General features: G+C 40.8%; 1 protein-coding gene across 2 annotated transcripts in view; it reads left to right on the top strand.

Annotated features, from left to right (window-relative positions):
• Window positions 1–7,125, top strand: part of LOC124605500 (craniofacial development protein 1) — a 58,750-nt gene extending 51,625 nt beyond the window's left edge. For both annotated transcript variants that reach the window (XM_047137228.1, XM_047137229.1), the window contains exons 5-7: window positions 1,849–2,014; window positions 3,428–3,688; window positions 5,786–7,125. In XM_047137228.1, coding sequence (XP_046993184.1) covers window positions 1,849–2,014; window positions 3,428–3,688; window positions 5,786–5,879 — 521 coding nt within the window. In that variant the 3' untranslated portion in view covers window positions 5,880–7,125. The remainder of the gene's footprint in view (window positions 1–1,848; window positions 2,015–3,427; window positions 3,689–5,785) is intronic.
• Window positions 7,126–19,719: the final 12,594 nt, after the last annotated feature.

The following is a 19,719-nucleotide window of genomic DNA, read 5'->3' as shown; positions in this document are numbered from 1 at the left end:
AATAGGGAGATGTGTGGGCTTGCTGAGAATATGTCGAACAAGTGCTGTATTTGGAGCCACCCCCACTTTCACCCCCCCCCCCCCCCCACTTAACCCTCTCATCTGCAATTTACCCCTCATTCTTACTTTCTCAGTACGCTGCCACACAGAAACCAGCTTCCATGACACAGCAACAAATTTCTAGCAGTTGGCTGTGGATTTCATTCTGCTTATCAGTTATGGATGGGAAAAACCAATAGGTTAAAACCGATGCCAGTATTTGAGTTCTGAATAACCAATATTTTTTAGTTTGTTTTGTCTCGCTTAGAACAGATGTCTTTTTATTTGTGTTAATAACCGAGCAGGAAAAACCGAAATATCAGTTAGCCCCAGCAGTCCTATTTTTTTTTTATTTTTGGATAAACCTTTTTAAAAAGGAGTAATTTTTATTCACAAAATTTGCATTGGTTTGAAAAGTTGCACTATTGTAGAAAATGGGGATATCAATCAGTACTATTTTAATAAAAGTGCTGACAGAAATGAGCAACAAACACACGGCATAGGAACTGGTAGAGTGTTGTTGAGACAGTAATGTCCCTGTGGCCATGTGTCATGGCTTAAGGTACACACATATGTGCTGTGTGTGAGATTTACCCCCAACTGGTCTGTGCGGTATTTTCTTGCTGTCATCACCATACATCCCTTGTACTGCAGAATGGTAACAACCCTACCATGGGAAATATTTTTTCAGAGTGAAACAACAGTGAAGTACGATGCTTGGTTTGCTTTAAAATATCAAGGATTTATCTGCCATTTCTGTGAAATAATAAAGAGGAAGGAAAAATATGATAACACAAATAAATTAAAAACTTAACAATAATTCATTCATAGTATAAACTAAAAATAGAAAGCAGCTGATCTTCTGCCTGTGTTTACATTATATGCTTTTATCTGCTTGTAGACCTCGGAAACAGACAAATTAACACAAAAAATAAGTCTTAGTTTTCACCCTTTAGCATAACTATTTGTAATGCCCGAATAGTGGTATGATACCTGATTACACCATGATTTTTGAGTAGAGTTTCAAAAAATTTGAATGGGTAGCAGAATACTGGCGAGTTTTTTTGTAGTAGTCAACCATTTTTCACTTTTTGGGAAAAGCAGTGAATGAGGATGGACTAAGTTTGCTTTTATTTGCCTATTTAATATTTTGATTTTGTGTGTCTTGAATCTGAGTGAGTCAAAATTTTTCAGACTTTGTTAGATTTGCACATTTATTACAGACAATAATAGGAATAAAAGACTGAATATTGGTTATTTCGTAAACTGGTTATTTTGAGTTGTTTTTAACAATCAGGTTAAGGTGGTGTGGAAAAAATATAATAGTGTAACTGAAAACTGGTTGTCTCAGTGATAACTGCCATGCCTGCCACTAGTATACGCCCCAGAAACAAATTGAAATCCTCATCCAGTCAGTACTGCTGCATGTTTAAACCATTGCTGATTTCCTCAGTACAAAAATTCTTGTTTGGTATTGGAAATAAAATGAAGCTTACATTCCGATCAGTAAAAACATATTTTATTACTGTTATTTTTGGGTGCTGCAAACTTAATGTTTTCCAATTATATAAAGCTCAAAAATTGTATGCTTCATATTTTTAAGTACTGAAAGTTTCTTCGAAGTGGCACAGGTCATTCATTTATATTTGCATCATATTTATTATGATTTGCATTTAATAATGTTAAGTTGTAATTTGTGACGAGGAGCTCCTGGTATGTACATTATTTTCCAAAATAAGAACATGCAGATTTGTATTGTGTTTGATATTATAAACAAGAAAGTGTTAAGTTCTTGTTTTTCATTTACAGATTTCCTTAAAGATACAGGGTCAGTTTCCAAAAACAAGAATGATGCTTCTCTTCCAAATGGCAAGTCTGATAGAGAAGCAACTGTTATGAAGCAAGAGGAAAATAGAGAGAGAGAGAATAAAGTGACCATAACAAAAGTGTATGAGTTTGCTGGAGAAGAAGTAAAGTAAGTTAAAGTAAGCAGATTTCAGATTTTAAAAAATAAAATGTTATGATATATATGCTACAACTTACATATACAATGAATTTGAAGAATCTCCCTTAGTTTACTTGAAGAACAATAATTTTTAATTGCCTCAGAATGAATCTTTTACTCTGTGGCAAAGTGTAAATCGTTTTAAAACATCCTGGGAGATTAAAGGCTCATTCACAATTCACGTAACAGAATGGAATATCAAAACGTTCCACAATGCATTAGCACAGATGGTTAACAAGATGAAATGGGGCAGAATGGAATGTCATGGCATTAGCACAGATGGTTAACAAGATGGAATGGGAAAGAGTGGAATGTCGTGGAGGATTCCCAAGAAGAAAATGGTAGTGGGGGTAGAGTGGTCTGCTAGTATTGGAAGTTTTAATTTATTCTTGCATCACTCACTCATGCTGTAGTAGTGGATTTTGTGCTTTGTCGTCTTAACCTTAATGGTACTTTTTGCACTATTTTCATCACACATTGCACAGGCTGTATGAAGACTTGAATATTTTAGTATAAGTGTTCTTACACCAAAGATGCTAAATATCTGAAAACTGAAAATTATTTTGGTTTTACGATACCAGATAAAGAAAAAACATAGCCAACATACAAACAAGAAGACAAATAGATGAAACCATTTTCCTTTAAAAAAAACCTCTAATAGTGACAAAGTCAACCCTAAGGAGAAAAAGTACAATTATTTGATGCTTGGAGGGGAAAAAACACGCAGTGGATAAAGAAAAGTGATGCTATGTATTGCCTTTTAAATATACTTGATGTGAAACTTTGTGGTAGATTAAACCTGTGTGTTGGACTGGGACTCAGACATCAGATCTTTGCCTTTCACAAGCAAGTGCTTTGCCGACTGAGCTTTCCAAGCATGGCTAATGGCCGTCCCTCCCAAGCATCTGAGCTGTCAAAAAATACTGTTTGCTTATCTTGTCTCATAATTACCGAGTGACGATGTAGGACTATGTGACATGGATAGAAGGGGTGAGGAGGGAGTGTTTAATATGATCAATAATAAAATTAAAACAGCAAAAGATGCTACACGTTGTTAGCTTCAAAACTTAAATATGTGTTTTATAGTTATACAAAATTATTTGTTATGATTACTGCTAATGGTACTTTATTTTGTGACTTGTTCTGAAATACTTCATCAGTTCATGGTTCACTGTTATTGTAATGGTCAACATTTCACTTCTTTTCCTGTTTTGGAAGTTTTTCGGTTTTTTTGAAGATTACACAAGACAACTGAAGATTTTAAAATATTTGCATAAAATGATAAATTATACTCTTAATATATGATAATTGGTGCTGTTATATTGTCTGTTGAAGTTGACATGCTGGAACTGGCAATTTATTGTCCCAAAAAACTGTGTACAGGGTTACAAAGGAGGTTCCAGTTGATTCTGTAGAAGCAAAAACAGCAGCTACAAAGCCTCATTCAACATCTCTCTCTCCCGCGCCTGCAGCTGGAAGAGGCCAAGGAAAGGCAAGAGGTGGATTGTCCTCAGTGCTGGGCATGATAGGTAACAAGAAACAGAAATTGGGAACTCTTGAGAAGTCCAAGCTTGATTGGGATCGTTTTAAGAAAGCTGAAGGTATTGAAGAAGAACTTCAAACGCACAATCGTGGTCGTGATGGGTGAGTACAACATCGGCTAAGACCTCACTAACAAATTCTAATTTGATTTGCATTGACTTCTATTATTTATAAGATTTCAGTTTTTAGTTTAGTTTTTCATTATCTTAGTCTTCAGTGATGTAGAAAGCAACAATTGTAAGACAAAAATTCCCCATTAAAATGTAGTTGTGTGGTTCAGTCTGAAGTTCAGCATTTGATTGTAAAGGATAAAAAAACTCTGGTTGACTTTCCTTTGGTAATTGGTGTTCGTGATGATATGATGTAGCAATTTGAATACATATGCAGGCTAATAAAGTTCAGTTTCAGTGTTTTACTTTATTTACAAATCTTGTAGTCCTGATTGTCATCAACTGATTTTAAAGTGTACTAACATGAACCCAGTTGCAAAACATAACAGAAAGCTATTCACTGCCATTTCACTGATCAACCTTTCTACACTCCTGGAAATGGAAAAAAGAACACATTGACACCGGTGTGTCAGACCCACCATACTTGCTCCGGACACTGCGAGAGGGCTGTACAAGCAATGATCACACGCACGGCACAGCGGACACACCAGGAACCGCGGTGTTGGCCGTCGAATGGCGCTAGCTGCGCAGCATTTGTGCACCGCCGCCGTCAGTGTCAGCCAGTTTGCCGTGGCATACGGAGCTCCATCGCAGTCTTTAACACTGGTAGCATGCCGCGACAGCGTGGACGTGAACCGTATGTGCAGTTGACGGACTTTGAGCGAGGGCGTATAGTGGGCATGCAGGAGGCCGGGTGGACGTACCGCCGAATTGCTCAACACGTGGGGCGTGAGGTCTCCACAGTACATCGATGTTGTCGCCAGTGGTCGGCGGAAGGTGCACGTGCCCGTCGACCTGGGACCGGACCGCAGCGACGCACGGATGCACGCCAAGACTGTAGGATCCTACGCAGTGCCGTAGGGGACCGCACCGCCACTTCCCAGCAAATTAGGGACACTGTTGCTCCTGGGGTATCGGCGAGGACCATTCGCAACCGTCTCCATGAAGCTGGGCTACGGTCCCGCACACCATTAGGCCGTCTTCCGCTCACGCCCCAACATCGTGCAGCCCGCCTCCAGTGGTGTCGCGACAGGCGTGAATGGAGGGACGAATGGAGACGTGTCGTCTTCAGCGATGAGAGTCGCTTCTGCCTTGGTGCCAATGATGGTCGTATGCGTGTTTGGCGCCGTGCAGGTGAGCGCCACAATCAGGACTGCATACGACCGAGGCACACAGGGCCAACACCCGGCATCATGGTGTGGGGACCGATCTCCTACACTGGCCGTACACCACTGGTGATCGTCGAGGGGACACTGAATAGTGCACGGTACATCCAAACCGTCATCGAACCCATCGTTCTACCATTCCTAGACCGGCAAGGGAACTTGCTGTTCCAACAGGACAATGCACGTCCGCATGTATCCCGTGCCACCCAACGTGCTCTAGAAGGTGTAAGTCAACTACCCTGGCCAGCAAGATCTCCGGATCTGTCCCCCATTGAGCATGTTTGGGACTGGATGAAGCGTCGTCTCACGCGGTCTGCACGTCCAGCACGAACGCTGGTCCAACTGAGGCGCCAGGTGGAAATGGCATGGCAAGCCATTCCACAGGACTACATCCAGCATCTCTACGATCGTCTCCGTGGGAGAATAGCAGCCTGCATTGCTGCGAAAGGTGGATATACACTGTACTAGTGCCGACATTGTGCATGCTCTGTTGCCTGTGTCTATGTGCCTGTGGTTCTGTCAGTGTGATCATGTGATGTATCTGACCCCAGGAATGTGTCAGTAAAGTTTCCCCTTCCTGGGACAATGAATTCACGGTGTTCTTATTTCAATTTCCAGGAGTGTATATTGACTTGCACATAGTCCAAGAGGCTTCAACACTTAAGATATTATTGCATTTTCTGTTTTGCTTGGCTTTGTTCTGCATTACATTGTTGACTTCTGATGGTTTATGTATCATGTCAAAGGTTTGAACTTATATGGGTACATCATTGCACAGTGATGAAAGTTACATGAATTATATTTTTTATTTTCACATTCAGTATATTGATTTATGATTGACAATTAAAATGTTATGTTTCCAGGTACCTTGACAAACTGGATTTCCTGCAGAGGACTGATATTAGGCAATTTGAGTTGGAGAAACAACTGAGAACATCACGGAGAAGTAATAGATGAGCATTCTACTGTATTTAGGTGCAAAATCTGCATGTGTGTGCAGTGGAATGGACCAAATTCTTTTCCACAAAGTTCTATCAAAGGCTGGAATTTTATCTCTTTAATCATCAGTAATGTCGGCTTCTCATCCTGAGTCCTTAGATGTTCCTTTCAAATGGACATAACTTGTAAAGGCTAATGGGAATTAAATTTCTGGTGAGTGTCATAAAATTTGAATCCAGTGGCATATTTTTGTGTATCTTGATTATATTGTACAACATCGTTACCATATGCCACAGCTTTCATATAATCCCATCACCATAGGACACTTGATCTTCACGCTTAATTATTGTTCCAGTATTAACACAGCTGTAGCTGTTACGACATACATGTACATATTTGTGATTTATTTACTAGATGGTATACATTCCTTATTAAGTATTTACATTTTGTAAGCATTGTCTAAGTAACTGTCAAAACAGATCACAATGTATCGTATAAATAAAACAGTAAGTAGACATGCAGAACTGACTGACTAATAATTTCTTTGTCTAGTGAATACTGTTTTTTCATAATATATGCCTTCCTCTTGCTTTAGCTGAAAATGAGAGAGAAGGTGAACTGTAAATGCTAAGAAACGAAGTAGCCTGTTTGGTTTCATGCTGCACTGTATCGCAGAATGACTGATGCTGTATAGATCTGTCATGTTGATGTTGTCATGTATTTTTCATGGCTGTTAATTGCAACAAAGTAAGGAAAGTTGTGTGGGTGATTATATGTATTTGCAGAAGGAGCTGTTTGAAAATTTTACAACTAACTATGGCCATGTAATTATGCCACCTTCGACTGAAACCTTTTCTTTGCAAAACGAATGGTTGAATGTCTAGTGAATGTGTATAATTGTCTTGGAATTGTTCAGGTAATTTAGTGTGATGACATGATACTCTCACTGGTGTATAAATCTCCAAAAATTCAGTTGCAGGGAAAAAGTTGAATATTTGGAGGCTTATATGTAAATCTGAAGTAGCAACCTAATTTGACTGCATCATTTGTTGCAGTGAGTGGACCTTTTATCAAAAACAAATTATCATCCATCAAAAGTGCTTAGCAGTGCATACTGTAACTCAAAGCAATTAATCTCATTTCTTGCATTGATAGACTTCTGAAAGTTTGTAATCTGATATGCGTATCCAGAACAAAAAAAAAATTTTTTTTTGATGTAGTCATTGACATATCTGAATCCTACCTGTTACGATTTTAAGCAGTTTGTATGTAATGATAAAATGTCTTAATAAATACATTTTTGATCACAAAGCAATTGTACATGTTTATTTTTAGTGTCAAAGAAACAAACACACATACACACACACATTCATAAGTAAACAAGTCAACAACATCCAATGACCACCCTCGTATCGTAGTGTTAAGGTCTCACTGTGGTGAATAGTGATCTAGGCTGGTGTGATGGGTGGCGGGGTACAGCAGAAGAATGAGGCAGGGAGGAGGAGGGATACCAGATTAGAGGTGGGGTAAGAAAGATGCTCTAGAGCTGCATGTTGAAGTGTTCAGGAATGTGGCAAGGACAGGATGGTGGGCTGTTAGGTGCAGCATTGGGAGGCTTTACAAGGACTATGCAGGTGCACTGGGTGAATATCAGGTGTGTGTGTGTGTGTGTGTGTGTGTGTGTGTGTGTGTGTGTGTGTGTGTGTGTTAGGCTGGAGTTGTAGCAGGGAAGGAGACAGAGGCAGGTGGATACGGAACTAGTGATGGTTGAGGGGGGAGGGAGGAGAATGTACTGTAGGATATTTTATAAGGAGGGGGGGGGGGGGTGCCCACCAGCACAGTTTAGAAACACTGGTATCGATGGGAAGAATGCATGCAGTGCCGAAAGCAGTCATTGAAATCTGTGCTCAGCAATTGGATGTTCCAGTTTGATAAGTTTGGTGGAGGCCATCGAGTTTGTCAGACGATTTGCTAATGGCAGTGGCCATTGTAGAGGTCGGGGACATAGCTCTTACTTTGGCAGGTGAATCAGCTATTTGCTACTCAGTATGAAGTGTCCTGTGCGTGGGTTATGGACTCCTTGTCCTGTGTTATAGTTGCACCCTTTGATTTAGTTTGTTGTCTTTTTACTGTTGCATGAGTTTTTATTTGTTGTTACATTATATCGGTCAATGTCTGAAGTACACTGAATTGACAAAAGTCATGGGATTGTGATATGCACATATACAGATGTGTACTATCGCATACAAAAGGTATGAAAGAGCAGTGTATTTGCAGAGCTGTCATTTGTACTCAGGTGAACCAAATGAAAAGGCTTCCGACATGATTGTAGCCACACGATGGGAGTAACAAAATGGCTGCTGGAGCTGGACGCATGCAACATTCAGTTTTGGAAATTTTTAGGGAATTCAGTATTCTGAGGTCCACAGTGTCAAGAGTGTGCTGGGAATAACAAATTTCAGGCATTACATCTCTTCATCAGCAGTGCAGTGGCAGACGGCCTTCATGTAATGACGGAGAGCAGTGCCATTTGCATAGTGTTGTCAGTCCTAACAGAAAAGCAATGCTGCGTGAACTAACCACAGGAAGCGAAGTGGGTTGTGCGAGGAACGTATACTTTGGGACAGTGCCATGACATTCGGCATTAATTGGCTACGGCAGCAGACATCAGTCGCGAGTGCCTTTGCTTAGAGCATCACATCATCTGCAGTGTCTCTTCTGGGCTTGTGACCACATTTTGGACCCTAGACAATGGGAAAACTATGGCCTTATGTGCAATCTGACGCCTCCATAATGCATAGTGTTGTCAGTCCTAACAGAAAAGCAATGCTGCATGAACTAACCACAGAAAGCGAAGTGGGATGTAATGGACGGAGACCATTTGCAGCAACTCGTTGACTTCATGTTGCCATGTCGCCATGCCAAAGTTTTTTGCAATTCGTTTGAAGAACATTCTGGACATTTGAGTGAATGATTTGGCCACCCAGATTACCTGACATGAATCCCATCAAACAATTATGGGACACAATTTGAGAGGTCAGTGTACACACACCATCCTACACCAGCAACACTTTCATAATTACAGATGGATTTAGAGGCAGGATGGCTTAGTATTTCTGCAAGGGACTTCCAACGACTTGTTGAGTCCATGCCACCTCAAGTTGCTGCACTGAGCCGGGCAAAAGGAGGTCCAATACGATATTAGAGGATATCCCATGACTTTTCTCACCTCAATGTAGTTTGTCGAAAGTTATGAAAGAAAAAGTTTTATGTTGGTCTCATGGCCAGGTGATTGTCAAATGACGTCAGTTGATATAAATTGTTTGTGTTGTACGTTCTTGCTTCGAAACTGGGAATTTCAGTGGCGGCTTGCTGCTGTCCATTAAAAATGTAACCAATAGAACTGCTGCAGCTCTGAATGTAAACAAAAACAAAATTGTGAAGATTGACAAGAAAATGAAGCTGGAATAACGTCGCAGCTTGAAACTCTTGGGGGAAAGACATTGTATGGATAAGTAGATTACTGATATAGATCAATTTCATGTGGATCCGATCCAGCGTCATTATCGCAAAATGGAAAATCTGACACTCGGTTTGTTATTGGTCACCATTAAGGAAATGTGTCTTTTTCAAATTATTCACAAACAGTTTTTTCATTATGTTAAGTAACAACAGTGATAGCTGAAGCATCTATCATTACTATGAGAGTGATGTCAGTGGCGTTTTTGTGTTATCAACTCAGAAATGAAGTATAGGAGAATGCAGTTGCATGTTTGAAGTGTGCAGTCTACAGTGGTGAATAGCAGCATAAGGCCTTATCAGCAACTAACTCCAAATGAAGTTTGAGGAATTCAATCTATAACAGACAAAATTAATATTACTACACTATTTGCACTACTGAAGTAATGTTTTTGTATCGATTTTTTTTTTTTCTTTGTCCCAATACTGGCTGGACTATTAAAGCTGTGTTCTCTCTCAGATGTAAACACACACAAATCTTATATTTTGTTGTTACAAATAAGTAGGTGGATGAGAAAACTTAATAGTAGATTAATTATAGGCCTAATGATCCATTTCTTGCAATAAAACCATATGGGCGACCACTTAGTACTTCCTGCATGAGCAGACTGTATTTAATTGACATCATTTTGTGTTAGGAAACTCCGACAGAGTTTCTGGTTTGGAGTTTGATGTTTCTGAAGATTTTATTTCCTTAGTGTGTTCATCCCCCCCCCCCTCCCCCCCCCCCCCCCATGAACCATGGACCTTGCCGTTGGTGGGGAGGCTTGCGTGCCTCAGCGATACAGATAGCCGTACCGTAGGTACAACCACAACGGAGGGGTATCTGTTGAGAGGCCAGACAAACGTGTGGTTCCTGAAGAGGGGCAGCAGCCTTTTCAGTAGTTGCAAGGGCAACAGTCTGGATGATTGACTGATCTGGCCTTGTAACAATAACCAAAATGGCCTTGCTGTGCTGGTACTGCGAACGGCTGAAAGCAAGGGGAAACTACAGCCATAATTTTTCCCGAGGGCATGCAGCTTTACTGTATGATTAAATGATGATGGCGTCCTCTTGGGTAAAATATTCCGGAGGTAAAATAGTCCCCCATTCAGATCTCCGGGCGGGGACTACTCAAGAGGATGTCGTTATCAGGAGAAAGAAAACTGGCGTTCTACGGATCGGACCGTGGAATGTCAGATCCCTTAATCGGGCAGGTAGGTTAGAAAATTTAAAAAGGGAAATGGATAGGTTAAAGTTAGATATAGTGGGAATTAGTGAAGTTTGGTGGCAGGAGGAACAAGACTTTTGGGCAGGTGATTAAAGGGTTATAAACACAAAATGAAATAGGGGTAATGCTGGGGTAGGTTTAATAATGAATAGGAAAATAGGAATGCGGGTAAGCTACTACAAACAGCATAGTGAACGCATTATGTGGCCAAGATAGATACGGAGCCCACACCTACTACAGTAGTACAAGTTTATATGCCAACTAGCTCTGCAGATGAAAAAGAAATTGAAGAAATGTATGATGAAATAAAAGAAATTATTCAGATTGTGAAGGGAGACGAAAATTTAATAGTCATGGGTGACTGGAATTCAAGTGTAGGAAAAGGGAGAGAAGGAAACATAGTAGGTGAATATGGATTGGGGCTAAGAAATGAAAGAGGAAGCCACCTGGTAGAATTTTGCACAGAGCACAACATAAGCATAACTAACACTTGGTTTATGAATCATGAAAGAAGGTTGTATACATGGAAGAACCCTGGAGATACTAAGAGGTATCAGATAGATTATATATGGTAAGACAGAGATTTAGGAACCAGGTTTTAAATTGTAAGACATTTCCAGGGGCAGATGTGGACTCTGACCACAATCTATTGGTTATGACCTGTAGATTAAAACTGAAGAAACTGCAAAAAGGTGGGAATTTAAGGAGATGGGACCTGGATAAACTGAAAGAACCAGAGGTTATACAGAGTTTCAGGGAGAGCATAAGGGAACAATTGACAGGAATGGGGGAAAGAAATACAGTAGAAGAAGAATGGGTAGCTTTGAGGGACGAAGTAGCGAAGGCAGCAGACGATCAAGTAGGTAAAAAGACGAGGGCTAGTAGAAACCCTTGGGTAACAGAAGAAATATTGAATTTAATTGATGAAAGGAGAAAATACAAAAACGCAGTAAATGAAGCAGGCAAAAAGGAATACAAACATCTCAAAAATGAGATCGACAGGAAGTGCAAAATGGCTAAGCAGGGATGGCTAGAGGACAAATGTAAGGATGTAGAGGCCTATCTCACTAGGGGTAAGATAGATACTGCCTACAGGAAAATTAAAGAGACCTTTGGAGATAAGAGAACGACTTGTATGAATATCAAGAGCTCAGATGGAAACCCAGTTCTAAGCAAAGAAGGGAAAGCAGAAAGGTGGAAGGAGTATATCGAGGTTCTACACAAGGGCGATGTACTTGAGGACAATATTACGGAAATGGAAGAGGATGTAGATGAAGATGAAATGGGAGATATGATACTGCGTGAAGAGTTTGACAGAGCATTGAAAGACCTGAGTCGAAACAAGGCCCCCGGAGTAGACAACATTCCATTGGAACTACTGACGGCCTTGGGAGAGCCAGTCCTGACAAAACTCTACCATCTGGTGAGCAAGATGTATGAAACAGGTGAAATACCCTCAGACTTCAAGAAGAATATAATAATTCCAATCCCAAAGAAAGCAGGTGTTGACAGATGTGAAAATTACCGAACTATCAGTTTAATAAGTCACAGCTGCAAAATACTAACACGAATTCTTTACGGACGAATGGAAAAACTAGTAGAAGCCAACCTTGGGGAAGATCAGTTTGGATTCCGTAGAAACACTGGAACACGTGAGGCAATACTGACCTTACGACTTATCTTAGAAGAAAGATTAAGGAAAGGCAAACCTACGTTTCTAGCATTTGTAGACTTAGAGAAAGCTTTTGACAATGTTGAGTGGAATACACTTTTTTTGAAATTCTAAAGGTGGCAGGGGTAAAATACAGGGAGCGAAAGGCTATTTACAATTTGTACAGAAACCAGATGGCAGTTATAAGAGTCGAGGGGCATGAAAGGGAAGCAGTGGTTGGGAAGGGAGTAAGACGGGGTTGTAGCCTCTCCCCGATGTTGTTCAATCTGTATATTGAGCAAGCAGTAAAGGAAACAAAAGAAAAATTCGGAGTAGGTATTAAAATTCATGGAGAAGAAATAAAAACTTTGAGGTTCACCGATGACATTGTAATTCTGTCAGAGACAGCAAAGGACTTGGAAGAGCAGTTGAATGGAATGGACAGTGTCTTGAAAGGAGGATATAAGATGAACATCAACAAAAGCAAAACAAGGATAATGGAATGTAGTCGAATTGAGTCGGGTGATGCTGAGGGAATTAGATTAGGAAATGAGACACTTAAAGTTGTAAAGGAGTTTTGCTATTTGGGGAGCAAAATAACTGATGATGGTCGAAGTAGAGAGGATAGAAAATGTAGGCTGGCAATGGCTAGGAAATCGTTTCTGAAGAAGAGAAATTTGTTGACATCGAGTATAGATCTAAGTGTCAGGAAGTCGTTTCTGAAAGTATTTGTATGAAGTGTAGCCATGTATGGAAGTGAAACATGGACGATAACTAGTTTGGACAAGAAGAGAATAGAAGCTTTCGAAATGTGGTGCTACAGAAGAATGCTGAAGATAAGGTGGGTAGATCACATAACTCATGAGGAGGTATTGAATAGGATTGGGGAGAAGAGAAGTTTGTGGCACAACTTGACTAGAAGAAGGGATCGGTTGGTAGGACATGTTTTGAGGCATCAAGGGATCACAAATTAAGCATTGGAGGGCAGTGTGGAGGGTAAAAATCGTAGAGGGAGACCAAGAGATGAATACACTAAGCAGATTCAGAAGGATGTAGGTTGCAGTAGGTACTGGGAGATGAAGAAGCTTGCACAGGATAGAGTAGCATGGAGAGCTGCATCAAACCAGTCTCAGGACTGAAGACCACAACAACAACAACATCAACATAATGAGAAAATGTGCAAATCGTCTGTAATCAAAGAAGGGCGACTGGAGCAGTCCTCATCATAGATGTTGTCACGGCCTACCCACTTACACACTTTGCTTTCACTCATAACAGTATCACCGTACACTTCGCAAATCTGTTGATGAATTTCTGCAGCAGACAGGTTCCTTGGTAACAAAAACCATATCACTGAGCGAACCTCACATGCGGTGGGCGAGTTGATAATCTTAAACATTCTGAAAGCACAGAACAGAACCATACAGGTTAGCTACAGAGCTGGAACTGAGCACAGTTGTTCCCGAGGCATACCGGTACACGACGCATGCACTCGTTGCGGTATGTGAGCGAACTACTAGTGTCTACAATAAAACAGACCTTGCTATAAAAAGACACCTCATATCATCTAAATAGAGAACGAACTTTTAGTTTTGCCTAAACTTACATTATTCTTATACAACGAGCAATGTCCAAGTCTTACCAGATGGAAAAATTCTATGAAAAAATAAGTAATTATACATTTTGGCCCTATGTTGTTATCTGTTGTAAAGAAGTGAATCAAGTTTTTTGGCTATTGTATGTGTATTTATCTGTGCATTTTAACCCTGTATGCACCATTATAAGTGCATCCTTTCAAAAGAAGACTGCTGTGACAGTAAAAATGTTTCACGAATTATAGACCCCCCGCCACTGGTGCACATATGCGAGCAGATGCTGGAATGAGAACCAACAAGACAGCACTGTGTGCGCGGACCATGGGCTTTCCAAAGATATAAACCAGCCAGCCTGACACCACATTGGTGACGTCACATAACCCATGTGTGACACCACAACCTGCATCTGACATCACAATGTGCATCTGTTGTCTGTCTTCCAATAGACTTGCAGCCTGCATTGTGTCGCTTATGCAAACTGACAAGTGTCTGGAATCAACAGTCACCAGGTCATTGTGTTGCTCATATACTATGCTGGTATGTGCAACAAGACAAGTCTGCATGAAATAGTTCACCATGGACGAATAGTACACTAATTGCAATTGTTTTTATCAGACAAGTAAAAGAAATGCATACACATTAACTTTTCTATCCCAGTGTAAAAAGACTGAATAACTACTCCCAATGAAGCATCAAATTGTATCATAGTCATTCAAGGGGGCATTGTAATATCATTTTCTAAAAAATAATTTTTTGTGTAAAATTTTGTGTGACAATTTGTCAACAAAGAGTTAATGTTGATATTTGCATCACATGTGTAATAAGGGAAGGCACAGACTTAAAATTTTTCAGAGGGCAGGTAGGAGAAAACTGTTAGCATTTGGTATTTCTGCTTTCAGCCACCGTAATGTAAGCATTGTGGGCTGTAGTTTGTAAGTGATTTGTAATACATGAATTAATTTTGAGTTACTAAAGTGTTGTTTTTTTTTTTTTTTTTTTTTTTTTTTACTAGTGTGCTAGATCACATGTTTATCTCGTTATTTATTGTATTAAGAGTTCTATTTCTCAGCTTTTCTCACAGGGAAGATGCAACGTTTCGATGTGGCACTGATCCACCATTGGTGTGATTTCATTACTAATTTACAATGTCCATTTTTACTTATTGTACCACCAGAGCCTGCAGTCATTCAGCGAAGAAGTCCAAGTTTTTGAAATCTAATATTCAGCATAGAGAGGTTATCAAATCATGATATGGCCATGACTTCGGCGCAAGAAGAGGACAACTCCGCTTTTTCCTGTAACATATACCAGCCCCTATAATCTTTAGAATCTTATCCCTTATATCACTTCAGAGTCTGGCAAACGATGAAGTGAAGGGCTAATGTGAACTACACGATTTCTCTGTTGCTTCCGGCATACGGTACTTGCAAGCAGTTTGGATAGAAGCTGAATTGTTCATTACAATTTATGGGAAAAATCACTTGAAAAAAATCATTTAAAAATGCAGTACTAGCCCAAACACTAGATCGTTTTCTGTTTATAGGATGGTTGATTGGAGGCTAACATACTGTGTACATTGAGTTCAAAATAGAAAATGCTGGCTCACAATGAACGTGGTATAAATTGGTAGTAACCTTGCTGAAGAAAGCACGCGACCATTCGTCAGAAATGCTTTAGGAATCCTGTGGGTATATCTGATATGTACATCTGGCAAATAACTCCCTGCACATCTTCAGCAGTAATTGTGAATGGTCACATGGTAATATCAATTATCTTCAATTGCACATCTGCAACACTTGTCATTCATCTAGTATGCAGTAAGGCAGGACTTCCATCATTCAAAAGGGCTACTCTGCCACATCTAGACCTATTTGGAGAACTTTTAGGTACAAGACTTTCATGCTACTTCTGCCAAGCTACTGACTGCGACCTAAGGAAAGTGACTGAGTGGACTGATGCAGCAGCTGCTTTACGTTGGATCCATAACGCTGGAAAGCCTTTGTCTACAATCGAGTGACTAAAGTCACAAACTGAACACCTTAATCTCAAAGCTTCCACTGTTCTAACCATAGTGGTTCCACAGCTCTACTCTCTCCACCTCTTTCTGTAAACCATATATGTTCATCCTCTTTATGGTGACACTGATTTGCATGCCTCACAGATGCTCATGGAGTCAACCTCAGAAGACTGCACTATTTGTGAGGCTTTCAGCGATTTTAAAGGTACATCACAAAGTGCTTGTTGTAAGTACCAAGGAACTGGACTTTTGGGTTGCAAAGTACAGGTCTTATTGGCAAATACTACACTTTACAGGATGAACTCTATATTTTGTGAGAAATGTATTTGTTTGAATAAATAAAACACTAACACAGTTGTTCCTATCCTATCCTACCAAACACAGCCCAAATGCTTAATGTGACACCACTTCAATCTGGGATTTCCCATCATTATAAACTTGCGACATCTAGGGCTGACGACTGCTTTACATTTCCCATCGTTTTAAACTAAGGATAGGATTCTAAACTTAGCACAAGTGACCTGGCAACTTTGCAGGCTAATCTCAGGTCCAGTTTCTTGGATTCTGTACTTAGCACAAGTGAGCATCATGGATTACCTATCATGGACAAGTCGGTCCACTATCTTGGACTGTGACATTAGAGGAATGGTAGGAGAATCAGGGGGTAAATTTGAGAGCATTGCTTGATGTTATAATCTGACATTACCAGTGATGAGGGCGGAAATCTGCAGCTTGTGCTGGAAACTTCAATACCTTATTACTGAGAATTCTTGCCCATATACTACACATGTCTCTATGAACTGTGTGCATGACGTTGAAGTATTCCTGTGCCCAGCAAGATCCCAAGATCTGTCCCTGATAGAAAGTGTGTGGGACCAGCACATACCTCAAGTCCGTTCCAGGGCCAGTATGTAGGATATCAATGACAAGTTACTTCAGTTGGAGGCCAGCCTGCCTCAGGAGAGGTTACAACAGCTTTATAACACCCTTCCCAACCAAATCGGTGTATGTATCCAAAAGAGAGGAGGTTCGACATCTTACTGATAAGTGTACTCATACTGCCAAGTTCTTAGAAATCTGACTCGATTTTGTAATCACTGAAATAAGATCACGTTCCCTTCAACCATGAAGTTTCATTTTGTTACGCTGTCTCCTTTTGGATGCTTTACTTTTTTTTTTTTTTGTCAGGCAGTGTGTACAAAAAGTAAATGAGTAATAATAAAAAAGTAAAATATGTGACACCACGCGGTTTTAACACATTATGATCAGTTTCCGGAACGGATGTGGCCTGTTTCTGCTTTAGGAATGACCACAGAGGAAAGAATATATTATGTACGTCTTTCTTGATAGGTTCCAAAAGACAGAAAAACAAGAACAAATCAAAACAAAAGAGTATTTTATTCCACTGCACTGCGCTATTCGCGATCGCTGTGGATGGGGTGTGCGCAGTTTGATATGCTGCCTCCTATAACTGCCAGCTTTTGACCATCTGCCTCACAAAACTTCACGTATTGTTTAAACTTGCTGAGAGCTTCATCTGCTATAAGGAGAACATTTCATTTGTGTATCCACCGGTGCTCACTTGTGTAATGAGCAGAGCTTGCGTGGGAACTAGTGAAGGTACCGGTAACGTATTTTAATCTTCACTCCTAGCGTACCTAGTTAATATTATAACTTAAACATCTTAAATTAAGTTTCATGCACTAGCTTACATACCTGGAGCATAAGCTTACTAAATAACGTAATGCAATATCACCTACCGTTTCGTTCTTTGCACTCTTACTTGCACCATTTAGTTCAAGCATTTCCGCAGGCTGCAACAAGATTGCGGTACAAGTTTGTTACACGTGGGTAGCACTTATCATCCATACGTGCATATACAAACATACATTAATAAATTAACATCGACCGCAATGTAGACAAAAATGGCTCTGAGCACTATGGGACTCAACTGCTGAGGTCATTAGTCCCCTAGAACTTAGAACTAGTTAAACCTAACTAACCTAAGGACATCACAAACATCCATGCCCTAGGCAGGATTCGAACCTGCGACCGTAGCGGTCTTGCGGTTCCAGACTGCAGCGCCTTTAACCGCACGGCCACTTCGGCCGGCCGCAATGTAGACAAAGAAGCAGTACATTGCCATGATTAAAATACGAAATATGGTATCAGCACAGCCTCAGCGCAGAGCAGACTTAGATACATGAAAGTGTGGGCAGTGTTGCAAATGTGACTTGCGTGGGTTGGCTTGCGTGCAAGCATATGGATATGTACACACTCACCTGTGCACATCACTCTTCTATACTCATTCAAGACAAGTGACCACTGCTATTATTGCTATAAAACGTCAGGCATAAAAATGAGTACACAGATACACTAAATGCAACCGAATTTGTGGCATAAACAAAAGATGCTGATTACTCATTAATAACAATAGCTACTGCTTGGATTACCTGTTCTGATTATGATGGGGAATGTAAGTGCAGGCTGCAGTAGTTAAATACCCCAAATTCGCACTCATTGCCATGGATAGCATAGGCATTCAGAGCCACTGCCTGTCGTGCCACTTATGAGTTCCAGTACAGGTGGAAGAGCTCCATAATCCTTTCCCTTTCGGTGTCCGTCGTCTGTGCGTCCTTATGATAACTCTGCCCCTGATGTCATAAGCCTTTACCCTTTTTATTTCCTTTTTTCAATCCCTTTTGCTGCCTTTTCTATTATGAACTCTCAGGCCCAGCTCACGTATTGCTGATGTGTCTCTGCTTCTCTTACCGTAAAGAGCTTTTAAAATTTTTTCTGCCATGGACTTCCCTGGTTTCTGAAACTGTATCCCATAATACAATCCGAAGCATCATTTAAGTACCTCTGTATCTCCGGTAAGCATTGGACCGAGGCATTGTGCCTGCGAGAAACCAATATCCCAGCCGGCCGAAGTGGCCGAGCGGTTCTAGGCACTACAGTCTGGAACCGCGCGACCGCTACGGTCGCAGGTTCGAATCCTGCCTCGGGCATGGATGTGTGTGATGTCCTTAGGTTAGGTAGGTTTAAGTAGTTCTAAGTTCTAGGGTACTGATGACCTCAGAAGTTAAGTCCTATAGTGCTCAGAGCCATTTGAACCAACCAATATCCTAAAGCGCGCTCCCAGCTGCATTGGTCTAAAGGGTTTGACTGAGGGTTTCTGATTGAGGAGAAGATCACTTTGATTCCCGCCTTCTGCAATCCTACCTACCATCTTGGGACATTAAAGCGTCGTCACATGGCCTAAGAGAATACTCTTGAGCTTACCACATGAGTGGACATAATCATCCATCAATATTTCAACGCAGCCTTTTGTCATGTTAAGGTTTCTGGTGTAAGGCCTTAAATATTTCGTGAAGGCGTCCACAACAGCGAAGATAAATTGTCGCACGAACCAACCCTACGGAAGTGGGCTTTAGAGATCCAGGCACACCAGGTCGTTCGGCGCTTCCATTGTGATGACTTGCATTTCACCTTGAACAATCATGTTCAGTGTTTCACATGCTGACATATATCACATTACCTAACCGTCAGCCGGCCGGTGTGGCCGTGCGGTTCTCGGCGCTTCAGTCTGGAACCGCGTGACCGCTACGGTCGCAGGTTCGAATCCTGCCTCGGGCATGGATATGTGTGATGTCGTTAGGTTAGTTAGGTTTAAGTAGTTCTAAGTTCTAGGGGACTGATGACCACAGATGCTAAGTCCCATAGTGCTCAGAGCCATTTTGAACCTAACCGTCTCTGCAACCCTCAGTATGAGCACAGTGTCATTCCACTTTTTGGCGACTGTCACACACAAATTCGTCACTTAGCAGCGGCCAAGGTGCTGGTGGTAGCAATCGATCAAATC

The sequence above is a fragment of the Schistocerca americana genome, chromosome 3 (genome assembly GCF_021461395.2).
Source record: "Schistocerca americana isolate TAMUIC-IGC-003095 chromosome 3, iqSchAmer2.1, whole genome shotgun sequence".
NCBI classification, from domain to species: Eukaryota; Metazoa; Arthropoda; class Insecta; order Orthoptera; family Acrididae; genus Schistocerca; species Schistocerca americana.
Note: the sequence above shows the minus strand (reverse complement) of the source record. Positions and strands in the feature narration are given on the sequence as shown.